At 41.4% G+C, this 24,593-nt stretch overlaps 1 protein-coding gene and 1 non-coding gene across 2 annotated transcripts in view; both read right to left on the bottom strand.

Moving 5' to 3' along the window:
- RBL1 (RB transcriptional corepressor like 1) overlaps window positions 1-24,593 on the bottom strand; it is a 69,186-nt gene that overhangs the window by 36,110 nt on the left and 8,483 nt on the right. Inside the window, exons 2-11 of the mRNA XM_049779141.1 lie at window positions 19,224-19,357; window positions 17,867-18,067; window positions 14,429-14,493; window positions 14,199-14,327; window positions 13,948-14,108; window positions 12,061-12,110; window positions 9,963-10,149; window positions 8,229-8,395; window positions 1,825-1,937; window positions 817-920 (exon numbers count right to left, since the gene is read on the bottom strand). Of these exons, the coding sequence (XP_049635098.1) occupies window positions 817-920; window positions 1,825-1,937; window positions 8,229-8,395; window positions 9,963-10,149; window positions 12,061-12,110; window positions 13,948-14,108; window positions 14,199-14,327; window positions 14,429-14,493; window positions 17,867-18,067; window positions 19,224-19,357 (1,311 nt within the window). The remainder of the gene's footprint in view (window positions 1-816; window positions 921-1,824; window positions 1,938-8,228; window positions 8,396-9,962; window positions 10,150-12,060; window positions 12,111-13,947; window positions 14,109-14,198; window positions 14,328-14,428; window positions 14,494-17,866; window positions 18,068-19,223; window positions 19,358-24,593) is intronic.
- On the bottom strand, window positions 5,851-6,052 carry LOC126019235 (small nucleolar RNA SNORA74). Its single transcript, XR_007498975.1, has one exon. It is a non-coding gene; the product is annotated as a small nucleolar RNA SNORA74 (small nucleolar RNA).

The following is a 24,593-nucleotide window of genomic DNA, read 5'->3' as shown; positions in this document are numbered from 1 at the left end:
AGGTACATAGTGACAATGAATTAGAGCCATTCCCACCACCAGTGTTGTTCTCCCTCCACCCTGTTTCCAGCATGCATCCCTTACCTTCCCCCTTTGTCCCACAGACTGTTAGTGTAACAGGTCTCCTTTGTGTATAGCTTATTGTAGATTGGGTATCAATTCTGGTGTCGTTGACTTTGGGTTTAATGTTAAAAGATGAATTTTATGCATCTAACATTTTGCCTGAAGGTAGCTAGCTCTAGATGTGTCAGTAAAAACCGGGGCCGGAGAGATAGCATGGAGGTAAGGCGTTTGCCTTTCATGCAGGAGGTCATCGGTTCGAATCCCGGCGCCCCATATGGTCCCCTGTGCCTGCCAGGAGCAATTTCTGAGCCTGGAGCCAGGAATAACCCCTGAGCACTGCCAGGTGTGACCCAAAAAAACCAAAAAAAAAAAAAAAAAAAAAAAACCCAAGATTAGGGGCCGGGAAGGTGGCGCTAGAGGTAAGGTATCTACCTTACAAGCGCTAGGGCTAGCGTAGGACGGACCGCGGTTCGATCCCCCGGCATCCCATATGGTCCCCCCAAGCAAGGGGCGATTTCTGAGCGCATAGCCAGAAGTAACCCCTGAGCGTCAAACAGGTGTGGCCCAAAAACCAAAAAAAAAGAAAAAACAAAAAAACAAAAAAAAAAAAAACCAAGATTAACAACTATATCACCATGGCTATGCTTGCTCTTAAAACTGTTGACCTCACAACATATTAGTCTCTCCACACATTGTTTCTAGGTTTAGGATTTCTGCATCTGGTTAGTGATTCAAGAGTGGATATTTACTTACTGACATATCCACTCCATGAAGTCTTCGTGTTTCCTGAACCATTACAGTCTCTAATATCTTATAATACAAAATTTCTGCAAGCTTTAATCTGTTTACAGCAAAGTCTATAGGAAAAATAAAAGGTAAACATGTTAATGAGTTATAGCTGTTAAATCCTATTAAGGACTGAAGAATAAAGCATACATAAAAGGAAACTGAAAACATTAAAAATAGCCCTGGGGTTGGAAGAGAGATATGTGCTTGCATTGCATGCAGCTGACCAGAATTTAATCCTTAGCACCATTTATGGTTTTCTCCCTGGGCGGTGCCCAGGCATGACCCTGAGCACAAAAGAATGAATAAGTCCTGAAAACAGCTGGATGTGGTCCCAAAACAATAATGAAAGCAATCAAACAACAACAACAACAAAAAGAATAGCGGGACTGAAGTGGTGGCTCAGTGGGTAGGGCATCTGCCTGTACTTGGCTGACCTAGGAAGGACCGTGGTTCAATCCCCTGGCATCCCATATGGTCCCCCAAGCCAGGAGCGATTTCTGAGCATAAAAGCCAGGAGTAATCCCTGAGTGTCACCAGTTGTGACCCAAAATCAAAAACAAAAAAATAGCACCGGGGGCTGACTATGGCTCAAGTGGTAGAGCACATGACTTATACTCGTTAAATCTTTTAGTTTTGGGGCCATACCCAGTGATGCTCAGCGGGTACTCCTGGCTCTATACTTAGGAATTACTCCTGGTGGTGCTCAAGAAATGCCAGGATGTGTCACTGAAAATTAAGATCAACAACTATATCACGAAGCTGTTTGCTCCTAAACTGGTATGAACCTGGGCCAGCCACTTGCTAGGAAATGCCATACTAATTGTACTATCACCCCAGCCCTGCACTTTTTAAATTTTGGATAAAACAGCCAGCACTGCAAAAGAAAACAGCCAAAAAAAAAAAAAAAAAGGGAATAAACTTTTAGGGGAAAATCAATTTCAATATGGTGACAATTTTAGTTTGTTTTGTTACCTATGTGAGATCCAGGTTGTTCATCTGTCGCTTGAGTATAATGTTCACAGAAAGTCTCTCCTATTCCTTTCACTATTTTCGTAATGTTTTCCATGGGATTACGCATGCAAGACCTATAATGCATAAGAGAAACTTAATCAGCTATAAAAAAAAGAACCCAGATTATTGACATTTCTTTTAATTGAAATTAATTACAAACTAATTTCAAAAAATAGTACCTATGTGGCTTTTTGTCTGTACCACAACTGGTTGTGCATTAGGCTTCTGTGCTCAGTGATCACCCTGACAGTTTTCAGAAATTATATGTAGTGCCAGAAGTAAATCATAGTAGGCTGCTTGCAAGGCAAGGGTCTTAACCCCTGTAGAGATCACGAGACTCGCATGTATTTCACAGAACACCAAATGGTATAACAGAAAAAAATAAAGAAAATAGTTATAAGTTATTTTTTGGAGGGGGGTAGGCTAGGAGCACTAATTTAGGGATTCTCAAATTTTAAGCACATGGTCAGGAGTTCAGATCATGGGTATTCCTCATTCAGAGCGTGAACCTGGCAGCTGTGCAAAACCTCAACATCATAAGTGGTTTCTGGGTATGCTACAATAGCTATGTATGTGAATATCATGAAAAAAAGATGTGATCTCTGGCAAGCATTGCAACTAAAAAGATGCAAGTGACCTAAGAAAAAAGTATGATGCCTGGAAAGCACATTGTGAGAGCCTCCACTGCCCTTATTGGACACCACAACTGTAACTGTGTGTGTCACTTAAGGCATGAACCCTGGCCTGTATGGGAGTCAATGCAGCAAAAGGAGTGCAAACTTCAGTGAGCAATGAGGCCAAGTATGTGAGATCCAACTGGATGTAGGATCTCTGGTGACACAATTACAAAATGTCCAAGCACCACTGTCCCTATCATGCCACCTTCAATGTAACATCAACAAAAATGAAGGGGAACATGGGGCCAGAATGGTAGCGCAAGCGGTAAAGTGTCTGCCTTGCCCGCACTAGCCTAGGATGAACTGCAGTTCGATCCCCCGGTGTCCCAAATGGTCCCCCAAGCCAGGAGCGATTTCTGAGTGCATAGCTAGGAGTAACCCCTGAGTGTCACGGGGTGTGGCCCCAAAACCAAAAAAAAAAAAAAAAAAAATCTGAAAACTTAGTTTGGTTTTTAGTGAAAATGAAGTTCAATTCTCAGCTTAATTCAAACAAGCCTTTAAATATAGTCATTTTGCAAACTGTTTTGGAATGCCAACAGTATAGGAGACAATGTCCTTAATATTTTTATCCCTTCTATATATAAAACCTTTCAGAAAAGGACAAAACCATGGATCATGGGGATGGTTCAATGGGATTTCAGTGTGGTATACACAGGGTCCTGGATTTGATCTTCATCTCTGTAGGGTCTCCTGAGATCAGTAGAGTGCAACCCCAACCTCAGATAGGTTCACCCCTGCCAAAAATAGTCAAAACTGTAAAACAGAACATCTACCAGTGATTGTCAGAACATGGTGAAGGCACAGTAGCAGAAGCCAAAGGGACACAAATGTGGGGCAGGACAGACTTTTCTTGATAGCATGTGGTGGCTCTACAACTGCACCTACTTTTCAACTTTCATGATGGTATAGAATGATCATCCTTTAATAAACCTGAGTTAAGAAAACAGTATGTACATGTCTAATGTACATGCTATTGTGTATCATGTAGATGGACACATGAATATATATTGCTGGAACAATAAGTCAAACTTAATTTCTTTTAAACTTTATTGATTGATTGCTTTCTGGGCCACACCCATCGGAGATCAGGGGTTCTCCTGGCTCTGCATTCAGAAATGCCCCTGGCAGGCTGGGGGAACAGTGCTGGGAATTGAATCGGTTCCCTCTTGGGTAGGCTGCATGCCAGGCAAACTCCCTACCGCTGTGCTATCTCTCGACCCAAACTTAATTCTTACCAAAGTGAAAAGAATAAAAATAACATAACACTAGAAAGGAGTAGATCCCTGAGCACCAGTGGACATAACCAAAAATCAAACAAAGAGATCCTATCAATAAGCCTCTTCCCCTTGCAGTAGTTTTTGAAGATAGACATACCATCTTCTTTCCATCCATTTCTTTCTTCCAGGAATCAAACACAGGATCTCAGACATAGAAGGAATACACTGAGCTACTTCCCTCATCCTCATTTCCTTCAGGACTATTGGGTTTTAAATTAAGTATAAAATTATATCTTCTCCTTAACTGTTCGGCACTGGTGAACCACTTACTTATGGTTTTGTTTTTTAAGATTGTCTTAGATAAAATGGTTATAATCAGGAACAGAGCAATAGTACAGTGGGCAGGGCATTTGCCTTGTATTGAAACTGACCAGGGTTTGATCCCTGGCATCCCATATGGTCCGAGAGCCCCCCAGGAGTAAATCTTTTTTTGTTTTTGTTTTTGGGTCACACCTGGCAGTGCTCAGGGGTTACTCCTGGCTGTCTGCTCAGAAATAGCTCCTGGCAGGCACGGAGGACCATATGGGACACCAGGATTCGAACCAACCACCTTTGGTCCTGGATCAGCTGCTTGCAAGGCAAATGCCGCTGTGCCATCTCTCCGCCCCCCCCCCCGGAGTAATTCTTAAGTGCATAGCCAGGAATACGCTCTGAGCATTATCGGGTGTGGCCCCTAACCCCACTCCCACCCCCGCAAATCCCAACCAAAAAAAGAAAATGGTTACATTAGTGTTAACTCTGTATGATTTATATGAAAAAAATTACTGCACCTTTACCACCGAAGTATTCAAAACCCACCACCAAAGTCTATCACACCTAGTCCTTTCCTTTCTCCCCACTGCTTGGTAATCTCAGCTTTGCATGCGTATAAAAGCCAAGAGTTTGTCCTCATTAGAAATGTCCCATTTCTTTACTTTGTTTCTTTCTTTCCTTCTTTCTTTTTTTTTGGTTTTTGGGTCACACCTGGCCATGCTCATGGGATACTCCTGGCTCTATGCTCAGAAATAGATCCTGGCAGGCTCGGGGAACAATATGGGATGCCGGGATTCAAGCCATCGAACTTCTGCATTAAAGGTGTTTGCCTCCATGCTATCTCTCCAGCACCTCCCCCCTCCCTTTTTCTTTGGTTTGTTTCTCTATATATCACAGATAAATGAGATCTTATGGTATTTGTCCTTCCATTCTCTTATTTCACGTAACACAATGCCTTCCGGTTCCATGCAAGTCGAAGGAAACAGTAAGATTTATTATTTTGGGTTTTTTTTGGGGGGGGGATAGGGAATTCACACCTGGCAGAGACAGGGGTTACTCCTGGCTTTGTGCCCAGGTATTATTCTAAATGCACTCAGAAGGCCACGAGATGGTGGGGACCCGAGTTGGCAAGGCAAGGCAAATGCCTTATCTGTTGTATCTGCTCTGACCTCAGAGTTCATTATTTTTTAAAATTAAAACATAAACAGGGGCCAGAGAGATAGCATGGAGGTAAGGCGTTTGCCTTCCATGCAGAAGGTCATCAGTTCGAATCCCGGTGTCCCATATGGTCCCCGTGCCTGTCAGGAGCAATTTCTGAGCATGGAGCCAGGAAAATAACCCCTGAGCACTGTCGGGTGTGACCCACAAAAAAAACATAAACAAAAACATTTAAAAAAATTGGAGGCATTCTGATTTACAATAAGGATTTAATGTAACATTCTAACAAATCTTCCATCAGTGACCATTTCCCTCTATCACTGTCTCAGTATACCCCTTTCCATCCTTTCGTATAGATGCACAGCTGGCACGTAGAAAGGTCCACAATTAAAATATGCAGCATGGCAGGAGGCGAGTGTGCCGGTGTCTGCTTTGCAGCTCACCTGACAACAGGGCCAGACTAGACATTAGGAGGACCAGGCATTGTGCGGCAGTTCGGGCACTCGGGTTCAAAAAGGTTAGCCATCACTGCCCTAAGGTATCAAACCCATGTGGGGATGTGTGCAAGTGTGCCTTACTCACTGTACTATCTCTCAGGTCCCAGTTACTTAAAATTTTTTTCCAGTGTTTGCTCCCAGTCTAGAACTAAGCAGCCAAAATGAATGCTTAGCACACTCTCAAGGAAGCACTGTTTTGTCTTGCACCAGTACCAGCAGTCACCAGAACAGTGACAGAGGCAACTGGAGAAAGAAGACAAGACATTTCTCTTCCAGCAGTGTAACACTATCACAGGAACGATTGTCCGGACAGCTGACTACTGCTGGAATATTGTTTTGTTGTTTTGGGACCACAACTACCTGTGCTTAGGGCTTAATCTTGGCTCTGAACTCAGGGATTACTGCTAGAGGGCTCGGGGGACTATATTAAATGCCAGGAATTAAACCCAGGTTTGCTGCACGTAAGGCAAGTGCCCTACCCACTGTACTATTGCTCCAGCCCCTGGAATATTCTTTGGTTTTTAAAAAGTCTTTGGACTGTTTTCCACAGAGATTGAAAACTTTTTTTCTTTTTTGGGGGGCCACACCCGGTAACGCTCAGGGGTTACTCCTGGCTATGCACTCAGAAGTTGCTCCTGGCTTGGGGGACCATAATGGACGCCGGGGGATAGAACCGCGGTCCATCCAAGGCTAGTACAGGCAAGGCAGGCACCTTACCTCTAGCGCCACCGCCCGGCCCCAAGAGATTGAAAACTTTTTCTATTTGCTTTCCACAGGTATCTTTCCCACCTTTTATATCAATCCTTATGTGCACTGAGTATTAGGAAAGGTTCTCTAACTGCCTAAATTCTACCATTTTTACCATGCAATGTGAATTTTTTTCTTCAAGAACTGTGTAAAATAAATTTTATGGTTATGTAATTAGTAACCATTTGATGGATATTTGGCACCAGCCCCCGTATACATTTAAAAAAAAATCAATGTATATGGAACCCAGAGATAGTTTAGTGGCGAAAGTACCTGCCATGCAAGCCTAAGGTACCCCCCGACGTCCCTGAGTACAATCCCCAGAATTTCAAGCAATCCCTGTACCACAGTGAAGTGTGTGATCTTTAGTAACTGTAACCAAAATGTGTACAAGCACCAGCAAGTGTGCAAGCACTGCAACTAATAGTGTGAACTCTATCCATCACGTGACAGCAGAATACAAAAGCTAAGAAGAGAAAAGGGAAGGGTCAGCAATCTAGTTGATAGAATAATTTCCCTGGCATGGGTGAGGCCCTGGATTTGATTCCTACCACCACAATAAAAATAAAAACAGGGCCATAGGATGTTTGTCTTGCATGCAGGATGGTGATTCAAATCCAGCATCCCATATGGTCCCCTGAGCCTGCCAGGAGCGATTTCTGAGCGTGGAGCCAGGAGTAACTCCTGAGCACTGCTGGGTGTGACCCAAAAAAACAAACAAACAAACAAAATAAAGAAAGAAATTAAAAAATAAATATAACATAAATGTAGGCTTGAGTATGTGGCTCAGTGGTAGAACATGTGTTGCACGGTTACTTCACTAGCCCTAGATTTAAAAAAAATGTATTTAATCTTGAACGTCTGCAATGCTATTTTATATAACTTTTCTCATGTTCTTTCCTTGTCCTTGTGATGACCCTGGAGGAAAAGGGGTTTACACACATGCTTGGTAGACATGCACTTTTTTTTTTGGCCACACCTGGCGATGCTCAGGGGTTCCTCCTGGCTATGCGCTCAGAAATCGCTCCTGGCTTGGGGGACCATATGGGACGCCAGGGGATCGAACCACGGTCAGTCCTAGGCTAGTGCACGCAAGGCAGATACCATACTCCCTAAGCCACGGCTCCGGCCCCAGTCATGCACTTTTAGTTGTAGTGCTTGTGCACTCTGGTTAGTGCCTGCAGGTGGTCTACTGTGGTGTTTATACGTGTGCTTACTCTGGGGAGTCATGTTCCGGGTCATGCACTTGTTCATGTAGTTTCAGTGCTCATTGTGGGGGGGTGTCACACAACCTCGCTGCATGCTTGTGTTCTACTCAGCTATGAATATCCACATTCTATGGTGCCAGAAGTCCTAGACAGCAGAGCAGTGTGAGTCACAGACAAATGAACTCATAGGGCCTCACAAAGCCATCCTTTCAAACAAGCTAATTTTAGACTTAATATACTTGTGACTAACTTGGTATAACTTGCCAGATCTATAACTACTATCTCAGGGCTGGAGCAGTAAAACAGTGGATGGTTATTTGCCTTGCATATGGCTGACCTGAGTTCAATCCTCAGTACCACATACAGCTTCCCAAGCCCACCAGGAGTGATCTCTGAATGTAAAGCCAGGAATAAGCCTTGAGCATCTGGGTTTGACTAGAAACCAAACAAGTCCCTCCCCCACCAAACCCCAATTATCTCAAATGCTTAATATACTAAAATCATGATGAAATAAAGAAATTAACCAAGAGAGACAATAATAATACCTACTCAAAAATATTTATAAGTTGCTCACTTGGCCCATTTTTTAGTCCAGCCACAATGCTCTGTAACCGGCTCACACTTTGGGTGGCAGAAGCAACAGGAGTAGCAGCTGCTTCTTTTTCTCTTAAATATCGCCGTCCTGTCAGTGGCGTAGAAGGTGCAAATGATGTTTTCTGTTGGGAGAGAAATTCTTTAATTGTTTTGATTTTTTTTTTTTTTTTTTGGTTTTTGGGCCACACACAGCGGTGCTCAGGGGTTACTCCTGACTGTCTGCTCAGAAATAGCTCCTGGCAGGCATGGGGGACCATATGGGACACCGGGATTCGAACCAACCACCTTTGGTCCTGGATTGGCTGCTTGCAAGGCAAACGCCGCTGTGCTATCTCTCCGGGCCCAATTGTTTTGATTTTTATGTCATATCCTAAACCTGTTAATGCTGAGCTTACTCCTGGCTTTGTGCTCAGGGATGACTAATTACAGGGTACAGAGGACTATGTGAGGTGCCAGTAATAAAACATAAGTCAATTGCGTACAAGACAAATGCCTTATCCACTGAACCATCTCTCCAGCCTGGGAGAAAAAATTTGTGAAATTAAATAAATTTACTGGGGCCGGGAAGGTGGCGCTAGAGATAAGGTGTCTGCCTTGTAAGCTCTACCAAGGAACGGACCACGGTTCGATCCCCCGGCGTCCCATATGGTCCCCCCAAGCCAGGGGCGATTTCTGAGCACATAGCCAGGAGTAACCCCTGAGCGTCAAACGGGTGTGGCCCAAAAACCAAAAAAATAAAAAATAAATAAATAAATTTACTATTACTTTTTGTCTATTTCAGTATACAGCCTATGTTTCCTACAGCAATTTACTTCCTATAACTTTCTCCTGGTTATCACTAAATTTCCAGCAATATGACATAACATTATACTTCTTTCAATGTACTTTTTACTTATAATCTCAAGTCTATCTTCATAACACTATCTAAAAAATAATGCATTTACACAAGAAAACAAACACAGAAAAACAAACAAAAACAAGTTGCCAAAGCAGAATCTGAACTAAAACTTCATTTTTACAAGTGAAATTTTCCATAGCACTGCATAATCCCCGTAATTTAATGCATAAATGTTAGATTAAACTTCTGAGTAGTAATAACTGGATATATAGAGAGATGCACCTCAAGCCTTTCTAAAGTTGAGTTGTCTTCCCGGCAATAAACTAATTTTCTCTTGATGGGTTTGGGGGTGGGATGGGGATAAAGGGGTTGGACCACATTCAAATATGCTTAGGGACTATTCTAGGCTCTATTCTTTAGAGTGACCTCTGGTGGAATCCAGGGCATATATGTAGTTCAGGGGATTCAAATTGGAGTGAGCAAGAAGCAAGGCAAGTGCCTTACCCCCTGGCCTAACAAACTAAATTTTAACACAATAGAACAGTAAGTATACTGATGAAAAGAATGTCAAGAAAGCATGTCTATATCAAAATATATATCAAAGTATATTCTACTGGAAAACCCAGATTTCTTGGAAAATAGTTCCAAAATATAAAAAACAGCAAGAAATGAGGTAAAAAAAAAATACTAACACTATAGTTCAAAAAATTTACCTTTTAAGGTTTTCATGGAAAATATGAATTAGTAGAAGAAACTCAAGATTTAACTTGAAAGATGCTTCTGCTGTTAGTAGAATCACACAAAGAGAGAAAAAGATCATTCAAGACTGGGGCCAGGCTAGGTTATATTACTTTTTCAAAGTGTTGCTGAAGATTACATTCCGCATTAGCCTGTGATGTCAGCTTCCCTAATGGGGTGTCACCAGTGAACTTTCGGGGAGTTCCAATTTCTTCTTCTGCATCTGCTCCCAAAAAGATCCTCTCATCAAAATCACCAACAGTTAAAACATATTCTTCATATTCCTTGTTCACTGCTTTACTGAAAAGAGAATTATGTGAAGCTGTTACAATAAACTGTATGTAACACAGTGGATTTCTCTTTTAGGGATGCAGTAAGGGTAAGAGTTAAGTTTTTGTGTCTGGGTTGTTAGGAATTAAAAGACCTAGGGATCCAAATCATGCTCTCTACCGTTAAGCTATATCAGGCACAGTGCATTGGGGGCGGGAGGTGAGGGTGAGGTTGTGGTGGTGGCATGCAGAGCAGTACTCAGTGTTGCTCCTGGATCTGATCTCAGAAATTACTCCTGGAGGGACTCAGGGGACCAAATGGAGAACCAGGAATTGAACCCAGGTGAGCTGCACGTAAGGCAAGCACCCTACCTGCTATACTGTCATTTCATCTCCCCCAGAACATTGATCTTGAAGATGGACATGGCCTATATGGCAAGGAAAAGCTGATTTCTAGTTTTAGTTGACACTGTCCATCTGAGACCTTTTTTGGGGGGCGGGCTCCATGGATTCAACCCAAGTCCTCATACAGGCAAGACATGCACACTACGCATATTCCAGCCAAAGCGTTGCAATATAAGCATACTTAAAATTTTCCAATGTTTAGTGGGAGAAACTATTCACCCAATACCCATCAGATAAGGGGCTAATCTCCAAAATATACAAGGCACTGACAGAACTTTACAAGAAAAAAACATCTAACCCCATCAAAAAATGGGGAGAAGAAATGAACAGACACTTTGACAAAGAAGAAATACGCATGGCCAAAAGACACATGAAAAAATGTTCCACATCACTAATCATCAGGGAGATGCAAATCAAAACAACAATGAGATACCACCTCACACCCCAGAGAATGGCACACATCACAAAGAATGAGAATAAACAGTGTTGGCGGGGATGTGGAGAGAAAGGAACTCTTATCCACTGCTGGTGGGAATGCTGTCTAGTTCAACCTTTATGGAAAGCGATATGGAGATTCCTCCAAAAACTGGAAATCGAGCTCCCATACGATCCAGCTATACCACTCCTAGGAATATACCCTAGGAACACAAAAATACAATACAAAAACCCCTTCCTTACACCTATATTCATTGCAGCTCTATTTACCATAGCAAGACTCTGGAAACAACCAAGATGCCCCTCAACAGATGAATGGCTAAAGAAACTGTGGTACATATACACAATGGAATATTATGCAGCTGTCAGGAGAGATGAAGTCATGAAATTTTCCTATACATGGATGTACATGGAATCTATTATGCTGAGTGAAATAAGTCAGAGAGAGAGAGAAAAACGCAGAATGGTCTCACTCATCTATGGGTTTTAAGAAAAATGAAAGACACCCTTGTAATAATAATTTTCAGACACAAAAGAGAAAAGAGCTGGAAGTTCCAGCTCACCTCAGGAAGCTCACCACAAAGAGTGATGAGTTTAGTTAGAGAAATAACTACATTTTGAACTGTCCTAATATTGAGAATGTATGAGGGAAATGTAGAGCCTGTTTAGGGTACAGGCGGGGGTTGGGTGGGGAGGAGGGTGATTTGGGACTTGGGTGATGGGAATGTTGCACTGGTGATGGGTGGTGTTCCTTTTATGACTGAAACCCAAACACAATCATGTATGTAATCAAGGTGTTTAAATAAAAAAAAAATTAAAAAAAAAAAATTTTCCAATGTTTGATTTAAAAAAAATATAAGATCGAATATAGGAGGCACTGTGTTAATTTATGAGTTTCTCCAAAGAGAAGCTATTTTCAACACCAATGATCTTTTAAAACAAAGGTAACTTAAAGAAAGACTTAGTGATAAAACCCACTCAGTTTACTAACAGGAACTTGAATCTTGAAGTTATTTTGATTTCATGTTTCATTTAACAAACAGCAATAGATCATTATAGACAGCTGATACTACGTTAAAGATTGTTAATGCTAGATACTTACTTATTATCAGCAAAACTGGAAAGGTCCAAAAGGCATTCTCCTTTTAAAATCTGAGAAGAAAAAGTCATTTGGACATTACATAATTAAATACGTTTACTTACAAATTTTTATGACATCCAAATTCTCACATGTGCAGTTATTATAAATCACAAAATATTTTATTTCATATCAATAATGCCTGTCTAGCAAGAAAATAAATATCTTAAATAATTCATATCAAGAACCAGAGAGATAGTACAGTAGTTAGGGCACTTGCCTTGCACGCAGTTGACCTTATTTTGATACCTGGCATCCCATATGGTTCCTAGTGCCTCAGGAGGTATTTTCTCATCTCCTCTTGTATTTCTTCTTGTTTGTTTTGAGGCTACATTTGGCAATGCTCAGATCATATTCTGGTTCTATGCCGAGGGATCGCTCCTGGTGGTCTTAATGGATCATATAGGGCCCGGGAATAGAACCCAGGTTGACTGTGCAACATTCTGAATTTGTAAGCAGCATTTTAAATAATTCCCCAAGTGATTCTAATGAAAGCTGTCCAATTTTAAGCAATAATGTTTATGTATGTTTCTACACATATACATATATGTATTACTATATATATGAAGAAATTTAAGATTAAATATAAAAATTGGTGTAGTATTCTATAAAGGCTAACAACAGTACAGGGTTTAAGGCATGTGCCTTGTACAAGACTAACCCAGGTCCAATCCCAACACGCATATGGTTGCCTAAGGTCTGCCAGGCATGATCCCTGGGAGCAGAGCCAGGAGTAAGCCCTGAGCACCACAGGGTATGTTCTCAAAATCAAAAACCAAAGAGAAACACACCAAAAAATGTTACTGCAGGAGAAAATAAGAATAGAGTGAGGGAAGATTTTATGTCTAAAGAAAAACTTATGGGGTCGGAGAGATAGCATGAAGGTAAGGCATTTTGCCTTTCACGCAGGAGGTCATTGGTTTGAATCCTGGCATTCCACATGGTCCCCCGAGCCTGCCAGGAGCAATTTCTGAGTGTAGAGCCAGGAGTAACCCTTGAGCACTGCCGGGTGTGACCCAAAAAAAAAAAAAAAAAGGAAAAGAAAAACTTATGATATATGCAGAGAGGCAACAAAATACTGGCAAATCAAATGCAACAACTCACAGAAAGATAACACTCATCCTAGGGATGCAGGATGATTTACCATAAGCAAGTCAGGAAATGTCATTTACCATATCGATAAGAGAAAAACCCATATGGTCAGATCAATCAACGCAGAGAAAGCATTTGACAAGATCCAGAACGCATTCATCATAAAAACACACAAAAGAATTAAAAGAACTTTCCTCAATACAGTCAAAGCCAATTACCACAAGCCCACAGGAAATAATGTATACTCCATGGGGAAAAATTAAAAGCTTTCCCTCTAAAAATAGGCAGAACACAAGGTTATCTACTCCCACCACTTCTATTCAATATAGTACCGGAAGTACATTTCATAGCAATTAGGCCAGTAAAAGATATTAAGGGCATTCAGATAGAAAAGGAAAAAAAAAATCAAGCTCTCAATACTTGCAGGTGACATATTATATTTAGAAAACCCTAAAGACTATTTTAAAAAGCTCTTTAAAACAATAGATTTGGGGCCCTAAGCACTGCTGGGAGTGACCCAAAAATAAAAAAATAAATAAAAAGCATTCAGCTAATTGGGGCCAGAGTGGTGGTGTAAGCAGTAAGGCATCTACCTTGCCTGCACTAGCTTAGGACGGACCATGGTTTGATCCCCCAGCATCCCATATGGTCCCCAAGTCAGGAGCGATTTCTGAGTACATTTCTGAGCGCGACTGGGTGTGGCCCAAAAACTCAAAAAAAAAAAAAAAAAAAGAATTCAGCTAATTATAAATACAATACCTTTCTGTCAAAGAGTTTTGAAATATAAGGCTTAAAGTAGTGCTCTTTTATTCCTTTGGCTTCTACAAGTAGTCCATCATGCAATTCACACAGAACAGCAATGATGCAGGGTGGCTCCTCAGAAGCCCTGAATTCAGCAGTATGAAAATCAGATGGTAAACCTAGTTTGGCAGGGAATAGAAGGAAGAACGTGTCAGTTTCAAAACCTTTTTCTTTAAATAGACAATTTTCAAGAACTAATAATGTCACACCTTTAAATGATGGATTTAGCAAATCTCGTCGATTTGAACATATGATGGCATTGGCAAAAATCAGATCCAAGCAGCAGAGAAGTAAATGATAGGAGTTAACTAAATCATCTCCAATCATACGAAAATTACCTTTAGAAAAAATAAAGAGAGTAAAACTAGAAATCACTTATGTTAAAAAGAAACAAGACATCATAATAAAAATAATAAAGCCACTGAAGGTATCAACTTACCTTTAGTATAAACAAAGAGTGTCCAACAGAAATTAAAGAGATCTTTAACACTGCAAGGAATCCTCCTAAAAAAGTGGGAGAAAGGTACTTTTCATTTGACTAGTTTTTTAAATATCACCTAACTTTGCCATTTAAAAGAGCAAATATAAACAACAAGCAACAAAGTCAAGTTATATACATATGTTTGCACAAGTGTGTGTGTTTGTTTTTTTTTTAGTGTCACACCAGGCTCTGCACTCAGTAATCATTTCTGGTGGGCTCAGGGTACCATATGGAATGCTGGGAAATTAAACCCTGGTATGCCTACCTGTTGTACTACCTCTCTGGCTCCAAAGTCAAGTTATATTTAAAATTTCACTCAGGGGCCAGAGAGATAGCACAACGGTGTTTGCCTTGCAAGCAGCCAACCCAGGACCAAAGGTGGTTGGTTCGAATCCCGGTGTCCCATATGGTCCCCCGTGCCTGCCAGGAGCTATTTCTGAGCACACAGCCAGGAGTAACCCCTGAGCATCACCGGATGTGGCCCAAAAACCAAAAAAAAAATTTTTGTTTTAAATAATAAATAAATAAAATTTCACTCAGAGGGCCAGAGGAATAGTACAGGAGCTAGAGCACTTAAATTACTAAGAAAAACTATAGAAAAGTTTCCTTCCATTCTTCCTTCCAAATGAGTTATAGCTAATTTGCTATAAACTATTCTTTTTTTTTTTTTTTTTTGGTTTTTGGTTTTTGGGTCACACCCAGCAGCGCTCAGGGGTTACTCCTGCTCTATGCTCAGAAATCGCTCCTGGCAGGCTCAGAGTACCAGGATGCCGGGATTCGAACCACAGTCCTTCTGTATGCAAAGCAAACGCCTTACCTCCATGCCATCTCTCCGGCCCCTGCTATAAACTATTCTATATTATTAATTCTGAACTCTTTTTCTTCCTCTTTTTTTTTTTTTTTTTTTTGGTTTTTAGGCCTACCCTGTGGTGTTCAGGGATTTGCCTGGTTTGAATCCTCAAGACCCCAAGCAACACCAGGAGTCACATTCCAAGTACAGAGTCTGGAATAGCCCCTGAGCATTAACAGATGAGATCCAAAGCAACTGCTCCAAAAAATTTCAGTTACACAGGATAACCTGATGCTCATTAAGTAAACTTATTTAAGTCCTCCAACTATATAAAGTAATCAGAACACAGAAGAGCCAGTAAAAGTATCACTCTAATTTTTAAGGTATTAGGTCATTATAAATGGACTGAAGAAGAAATGTATGTTTTTGGAAATGCCAATATACTTGAGAATAAGCAGATCCAAGTATAAGCTGAACCTCCCAATTTTTACCCTAAACACTGAGAAAACTTAGTGACTCGAGTATAAGCCAAGGTTGGAAAATGCAGCAACCACCGGTAAATTTCAAAAATAAAAATATATACCCAAAACAATTAAAATAATTGAGGAATCAGTAAATAAAAAATAAATAAATGCATGATTACATTTACAAAACATGATTGTTTGAGATACTGTATACCATTAACATACAATATTAACCCGTAGTATTCAATGGCAACTGTTTTATTTTTCTTTTTATTTTGGGGGGAGGGCATACCTGGTGACACTCAGGGATTACTCCTGGCTATGCACTCAGAAATCGCTCCTGGCTTGAAGAACCAAATGGGACGCCCTATCATTATTATTGCACCACCGATCCGGCCCCTAATGGCAACTTTAATAAAGTGAATAAACCATTTAAGACAATAAAGCATTGTAAATAAATGGTTAAAAATCCTGAATCCGGGCCCGGAGAGATAGCACAGCGGCGTTTGCCTTGCAAGCAGCCGATCCAGGACCTAAGGTGGTTGGTTCGAATCCCGGTGTCCCATATGGTCCCCCGTGCCTGCCAGGAGCTATTTCTGAGCAGACAGCCAGGAGTAACCCCTGAGCACCGCCGGGTGTGGCCCCAAAAAAAAAAAAATCCTGAATCCTGTGGCTGGAGAGATAGCATGGAGGCAAGGGCTAGGTGTTTGCCTTGCATGCAGAAGGACGGTAGTTCAAATCCCAGCATCCCATATGGTCCCCAGAGCCTGCCGGGGGCAATTTCTGAGCCTAGAGCCAGGAGTGTGACCCAAAAAATAAGCAAAAACAAACAAACATACAAACAAAATCCTTAATCCTTATACTCCAAAACCCCTGATTATAAGGATTCAGGATTTATAAATATTCATTTACATGACTTTACTGCCTAAAATGGGTTTTTCACTTAATTAAATGTGCCATTAAATATTGTGGGTTAAATAGTTCAGTGGCATACAATTCAGTTCAGCAGTCCACCTCTTTAGCTCAGCCTCGACTTGTGAACTGAGCTAAAGCACCACCCCCTCCAGCAGACAGCAGAAGATGACTGGAGACAAATTTTGTGCCAGAAAAACTCGGCTTATACTCGAGTATATAAGGTAAATACTTTTGATTAAAAAGTGAATTAATATTAAAAAAAAAGTTATTTTACTGGGGCCGGAGAGATAGCATGGAGGTAAGGCGTTTGCCTTTCATGCAGGAGGTCATCAGTTCGAATCCCAGCGTCCCATATGGTCCCCTGTGACTGCCAGGAGCAAATTCTGAGCCTGGTGCCAGGAATAACCCCTGAGCACTGCTGGGTGTGACCCAAAAACCACACACACACAAAAAAAAAAGTTATTTTAGGCTTAGGGATTATATAGGATGCTGGGGACAGAACATGGGTTGGCCACATGCAAGGCAAACACCCTACCTGATATATTACAGCTCTGGCCCCAGAGATAATTTTCTTTTTTACTTTAACAAAATAAGGTTCTGGAGTGAGAGCAAAGCAAGTAGAACGTTTGCCTTGTACCTGACCAACCCGGGTTCAATCCCTGGCATTCCACATGGACCCCAAGACTGACAGGAGTAACTTCTGAATGTAGAAACAGAACTAATGCCTGAGCGTTGCTGGGTGGGACCCAAGAACCAAAAAGGAAAAACAAATAAACAAAACCATTTTGGGGGCTTTCATGTTCCACTTCAAACCCACCACCACTGTCAAGTTCCTCTACAGGGCTGGAGATTGCTTTGCACATAGCTTACTCAAGTTAATTCTCTGTTATCCCATATGATCCCTTAAACCCACCAATGCCACAGAATTTTCTCCCTTACCCTATCCTGACTCCTTCACCATTTTTTTTTTTTTTTTGGTTTTTGGGCCACACCCATTTGACGCTCAGGGGTTACTCCTGGCTAAGCGCTCAGAAGTCGCTCCTGGCTTGGGGGACCATATGGGACGCCGGGGGATCGAACCGCGGTCCATCCTAGGCTAGCGCAGGCAAGGCAGGCACCTTACCTCCAGCGCCACCGCCCGGCCCCGACCATTTTTTTAAATGCAGGTTATTCCCTTAATAAATTTGTAAGTTTTAGTGTCAATTATAAAAGGATTAAGGATCTTACCTCTGCTTCCTGCTTCGTGGTAACTTTGGTATCTCTTCATATGGATTTTGAAATATATCTAAAAAAATTGGCTCAAATTTCTTGAAAATAACAGTAGATACCTCAAAATTTCTTTCCAGCCTTTCTATGCGTTCACGAAATTCTTGTGATAGGTTTGACATATCCATCCACTTTTTCATTTTACTGAAAAACTGTATTAAACTGAACAAAAAGAAAAAAAACTTAAAAATGAGTCCATATAATGGGTTCTTTTTTGTTTAGGGGCCATACCTGGTGTTACTCAAAGCTTACTCATAGTTCTATGATAGTATTCAGGTTATCATATGCAGTGCTGGAGTCAACTTGGGTCATTTGGGCATTTTAATCCCTGTACTTTTTCTCAGGTTCTAAAGATCTTTTAGAAAGATCTAAATATTTTAGAGAGATCAAATGACAAACAAATGAGAGTTTAGAGAGAGATAGTACAGAGAGCAGAACAGTCACTCTGCATGTGGCCTACCCAAGTTTGATCCCTGACACCATATATGGTCCACTAAGAGCTACCAAGAATGAGTCCTGAGCACATTTGGCTAAATATGGCCTAAAAAACCAAAACTAAATAAACAACAATAATAACAAAGACCCTATTTTATTTTACCCAAATGACAGTAATAGGCTATCTGGGCTAAATAATGGGTATTCTTTGCATTTTTCTAGTATTTGAAACTTTTTAAAAAAACCTTATTTCCAAATTTAAAAAAAAAAGCTAAAAGATTTAGTGTGAAATTTGAGAATAGCAGAATAGGGAAAAAAAAAGATAGGCTAATAAACTTAAAAACAAAGGAAGCCAAATGATTTTAAATAGTGTGTGTGTACGAGCGCTCTTCACCAGAGGGTTCTCAGGGCTCATACATAACTCTGAGCTCAGAAATAACTCCAGGTGAGGCTCAAAGGACCAGATGAAGTGTGAGGGGGAACTGAACTCAAGTTCTCAGCATGCAAGTCAAGAGTCCAGACTACTGTACTATTGCTCAAGCCTCTGATATATTAAATTCTAAAATTAAATTCAGGAGTTATAAGACAACTTCTAAGAAAGCATAGAGTTGAAGAAGCATGCTTTTCATGTGGCTATCCCAAGCTTAAACCCTGATACCTAGTGGTTCCCAAGATTTGTTAGATGCAGCCTTGGAGATCTCAGTGGATGTGGCCTGGGTAGCTATATAATCACCGACACCAAGGCCTCTCGAAGCATTGCATCCTAGGTGAAGTACTAAACTGTGCTAGGTTGGCTGAAAATCACAAGGAGGGGAGCCTAGGGACCCACTGAGCACTATATGGAAGACCCACCCCTGACCAAAGAAAAATCAAAGTACTTTACCTTAATTTTGCTGAACGTAGTATTCTAGTAAGTGAAACACAATTTCCTTCCATGATTCCCTTTCCAACTGTGGGAAGAATACTTTTGCGACATGCAACATACAATGAGCATGCTAACCAGTGGATAACGTCTCCCTGGTGAGCAAAAGACAAAAAACAAAATGGGTATGTCATGTAGAAATATTTGAACTCTAGGGGGCGGAGCAGTGTCACAAGCAGTAAGGCATCTACCTCGGCCATGCTAGCCTAGGATGGACCGCAGTTCAATCCCCCCACGTCCCTTATGGTTCCCCAAGCCAGGAGTGAGTTCTGAGCACATAGTTAGGAGTCACCTTGTGCATCACTGTGTATGGCCCAAAAATACCAAAAAAAAAAAAATTTGAATTCTAGAATCAGAGAGATTTTAGATTTATTTTTGTGGCAGAAGGAAGGGTTTGGGGCCAATATGTGGTCCTGAGATAGAACCTGGGATGGGCTGCATGCAAAGTACCTTAACTCCTTTTTTTATCTCTCTGGTCTCTGGCTGACAACAAGCTTAGATGCAGTAATGGGTATAAAACTTATTCTCAAACCTCATTCACTTATGGAATACAAGAAAAATAAAAGATAGTATGGTAATAATATTTATTTTTTTTCCAGTTTTATAATTTTTTATTATGAATTATGAGAACAAAAGATGCAAAGAAAGAGGATAAGGTAAAGTTACAGTGGAAGGACAATCAACCATAACATAATTATCAGAAGAAGTCCCCTTGCTGATATCTTAACTTTGAACTTTCACCAAAGAAAGTTAAGATAAATAAAACAGAATCCATGTGCAATTACTTTGTCCCTCAAGTCCCCAGATTGTAGCACATTATAATATTTCTTAACAGCACACAAGGCAATCTAAAGCCATCAAACTTACGTAACTCCTTAAACATTAGAGGCATAGTATTTTTTACATTTCCATGTACATGCATATTAGCTTAAGTTAACCTCAAATTTTAAGTGGGTGCGTTTTAAGGATTAGAGTCAAAGGAGCACAGTAAAAACGGTGTTAGAGTGGCAATTGTTGTTTGCATAGGCCCACCAAAATATGAGAGGCATGGAAAGGAATAGCCTTGGCCTAAATACAAAGAGATCCTACCCCTGAAGTTTCCTGGCATAAGACCAGCTCTAGGCCTCAGGAAAGTTATCGTTCGCTCCAAGACATTGTCCATAGCGCCAACACACTTATCACACAGTCTCTGTTGTCAGTCTCATGTTTCTGTATTAAAGATTCTGGAATCTGCATGTCCTATATTGAAGTCATGATGTGGAGTGCCTTCTCATTTCACCTCACCATGAAAGGGGAATGCAGGAAGCCCTGTCCTGTAAGCAGGTTGTTGTTGTTAAGTCTTCTCAGTGTTAAGGGAAGTCTCTTTTGAGCAGGACGATGTCTGAGCGGTGGTAGGGTCTTCCGTGGTAGAGGATTGCTTCCAGGTGATGTTATAGACAAACCTCACCATAAAGGGGCAATACAGCAAGCCCTGTCCAGTAAGCAGGTCATTGTTCTTGTTGTCTTCTCAGTGTTAAAGGATGTCTCTTTTGAGTAGATCGATGTAGAGCAGCTGTAGGGTAGTCCCTGGTACAGGAATGCCTCCGGGTGATGTTATATACAACCTTGGATGTTTTGTAAATGTCTTCTGTAGATCAAGGGGTAAATGGAGAATGCCCATTCTTCTGAGGCCTGTGCCAGGTCTTTATGTCAATGTTCAGGGTGTAAGGTCTCATTGCACTACAAGATTTGTGTGTTCCCATTTCTATTAGATAAGAACTTACTGGTATGTATAGTATTTTCCCATGTTAGTGTGCCTATGCAAACAAGTAATAAAGCCACGTGGTGCTATCAGATATATGGGAGCATAAGAACATTTCCAACAAGACCCATGACTTGGTTCAAACATAAGTATTAAACTGAGGGATTCTTTCACACCAAATTTCATATTGAGCAGTTCACAAAGAGAAGATAAAAAACATGGGGGGGGGATCATCACTGTATAAGAAAGTATTTAGCAAAAGTTATAGCCGTCAAAGAAAACACCCATAAAATGTTGAAAAGATATGCGTCATTTTTATGCCTTTTAAAATAGTTGGGTGGGTGTTAACTCTAGGGCACCACTTTGGTCTGTGAATTAGGACTCAACAGTACTTAAGTTAGAAAGGGTAAAAAAGGAGTAATGATGATAGGAGATAAAGAAGTTAAAGAGAAATATGAACTTATGAAGGGGTATGCAAAAGGGCAGAGTACAAAATGGACATTCTGCATACATAAAAACATAATTCAATGATAGTGAGTACTATTAATGTTTCTTGTGAGAGTACTATTAATGTTTCTTGTGCGCGCGGGGGCAATAGCCCCCGCGCGATATTGAGAATGTAGACTGGACAGAGATTACCAGTGCCAGCCAATCCTCCTCCTGCTAGATTCCCGGCTCCCAGGAAGGAGAGATCCTTCAAGAAGCTGGGAGACCAGAAGTTCAGAGCCCCACCCAGACCCTCCCTAAGGAGCCGCATGGATAGTGGGGGAAGGCCTAGGGTACCTTCAAGCTCCACCAAGGGACCCAACTCACCGGCTTGCCCAGGCGTGTGGCCCGGGGAAGCCCTGGAGATCTGGAGCAAGGCGGCAGAGGGGTGCTGGGGTTACCCAAGTCCCACACCCCCCCTAGGCCTGGCCAAGCAGGCCTCCGGCATGGCGTGGGCTTGCCAAACCTCCTCCTGCTAGACTCCGGTAATAATATTTAGAGACAATAGAGATAAGGGGCAGGAGAACCAGTCTATGATAGGAAGCTTGTCACAACGAGCGGTGGATACAGTTAGGATAGAGAAGGGTCAACTATGACAATGATAGTTGGCTAACTAATGACTGGACAAAAACTAGGTGCTGAAAGGGGGTAAAGTGATATGCACCATAGCCTTGGATTAACAACAGTGAAAATCACTGTCAAAAAGGAAAGAAAGAGAGAGAGAGAGAGAGAGAGAGAGAGAGAGAGAGAGAGAGAGAAAGAAAGAAGTAAAATGCCTGAACTAGAAACAGGCAGGGGTGGGGGAATAGGGACATTGGTAATGGAAAATGTGCACTGGGATACATTCTATAACTGAACAATTTGTATCCATAGTGCTTAAATAGATAATAATAAATTAAAAAAACTTTAAAAGATGACAAGAAATCAATATAAATTTTTTTTTTGTTTTGGGGCACACCCGTTTGATGCTGAGGGGTTACTCCTGGCTAAACGCTCAGAAATTGCCCCTGGCTTGGGAGGACCATATGGGACACTGGGGGATCGAACCGCGGTCCTTCCTTGGCTAGTGCTTGCAAGGCAGACACCTTACCTCTAGCGCCACCACGCCAGCCCCAAGAAATCAATATAATAATGAAAAAACTTATTCCCATCCTGTGTGACATGCTAAATTCATTTAAACACTATCTAAATATCCAAATCAACTATTGAAAGAGTCCTCTTAAAATTTCTTTATTGGGCCCGGAGAGATAGCACATGGCGTTTGCCTTGCAAGCAGCCGATCCAGGACCAAAGGTGGTTGGTTCGAATCCCGGTGTCCCAAATGGTTCCCCGTGCCTGCCAGGAGCTATTTCTGAGCAGACAGCCAGGAGTAACCCCTGACCATCGCCAGGTGTGGCCCAAAAACCAAAAAACAAAAAAAATTTCTGTATTAACTTTCTGTTTTATATATTTTTCTTTTTATATATAAAATCTTTATTTAAGCGCCATGACTACAAAGCATGATTATAGTTGTGTTTCAGTCATAAACAGAATACCCCCCTCATTTCACCAGTACAACATTCCCACCTGCCATGCCCCCCGCCCCTCAGTTTTAAAATGCTAGTCATGGCCTTCTGGTGCTAAAATTCCTTTCTACAATTTTAATTTTATGGGTTTGTGTATAGGGAAGTGGATCTGTGGTGGGGCATCTTTGTGAACTGTAAGGTTAAATCTGACAGTACTGGGTAACCATGTGATATCTTTGTCATAAAGGGAATAAAAGAAAAAACTTGAACAAGTTGCAGGGGGTACAAGATAGTGACCAGAGCACTCCTGCTGGTCCGTGGGGGGGGGGGGACCAGAGATAAAGCATTGGAGAGATGCTGTCTGCTTTGTATCTAATCCTTTTATTTTCTTGCTTGCTGGTGAATTTCTATCTCTCCCTCTCTCTCAGAAACCCAGGGCAGCAGTGGCAGGCCTCAGACTCCAGGAGGAATAAAAAAATATACTTGGTTTCTCTTTCTCTCTCTCTGAGTCCCAGGGGAAGTAGGAGGTGGGGGGGGGGGGCAGCTGCTACTAGTTGGCATCCCTGAGTGAGCACTTGGCCCCACCTGGCAGCCGCTGTGAGCCTTGCACCAGGCTCTGGCAGGCCCTCTGCAGCCTTGCAGAAGCCAAGCAGCAGGAGGACCTGCAGCTTACTGCATTAACCTGTTTGGATAACGGCAAATTTCTACGCCGTACCACCAAAGACCAAGACAGAAAGGAGTGTCTGTTTGATAGTTCCCAGAACATTGTCATGAAATTTAAAATGGGAAAATCCCCAGCTTGAGCTCAGTGGCATTAGACCAGCAAGAACACAGCCACTCTGCTTCATTCCATGGCTGTGCATTTCCTCAAGTCAAGGAACTGTATCACAACGTTTAATAAAGAGTACTGTACATCAAAATTCATAATGGCAGAACTATACAGAACCCCATCACACCTGTGATTGAAGAAGCTAGTTCTGAAGACCCAACCAACACCTGCCACTAATATAACATTTCTGATCAGGGCTTTAGAGAAAAATGTTACAAATGTTCAATGAATTTAGAGAAATGATAGAATGGACAGCCCAGAAGACTGAAAAGGATGAGAGTAGAAAAGAGAAAATTTCAAACAGAAATGTCAGAGCTGAAAATCTTGGTAGGTGAAATGAAAACTCTACTGGAAAGGCTCACCAACAGAGTAACAGCTGCTGAGGCAGTGGTCCTCAAACTATGGCCCGCAGGCCACATATTGTATTTGTATCTGTTTTGTTTCTTCATTGCAAAATAAGATATATGCAGTGTGCATAAGAATTCGTTCATAAGTTTTGTTTTTACTATAGTCAGACCCTCCAGTGGTCTGAGGGACAGTGAACTGGCCCCCTGTTTAAAAAGTTTGAGGACCCCTGTAACAATCAGTGATATAAAAATTGAGCTGCATAGCATCTCCATAAACAGAAGAGACTGGAAAAATTCCTCAAAGGAAGTGAACAGATGGCAACAGAACTCTGGGATAGTCTCAATAGAAACAACATAAGAATCATTGGGGTCCCAGAAACCCGGAAAGAAAACCCCAATGAAGAATCAACAATCAAGGACATC

This window comes from Suncus etruscus, chromosome 9 (assembly GCF_024139225.1).
Source record: "Suncus etruscus isolate mSunEtr1 chromosome 9, mSunEtr1.pri.cur, whole genome shotgun sequence".
Classification (NCBI taxonomy): Eukaryota; Metazoa; Chordata; class Mammalia; order Eulipotyphla; family Soricidae; genus Suncus; species Suncus etruscus.
Note: the sequence above shows the minus strand (reverse complement) of the source record. Positions and strands in the feature narration are given on the sequence as shown.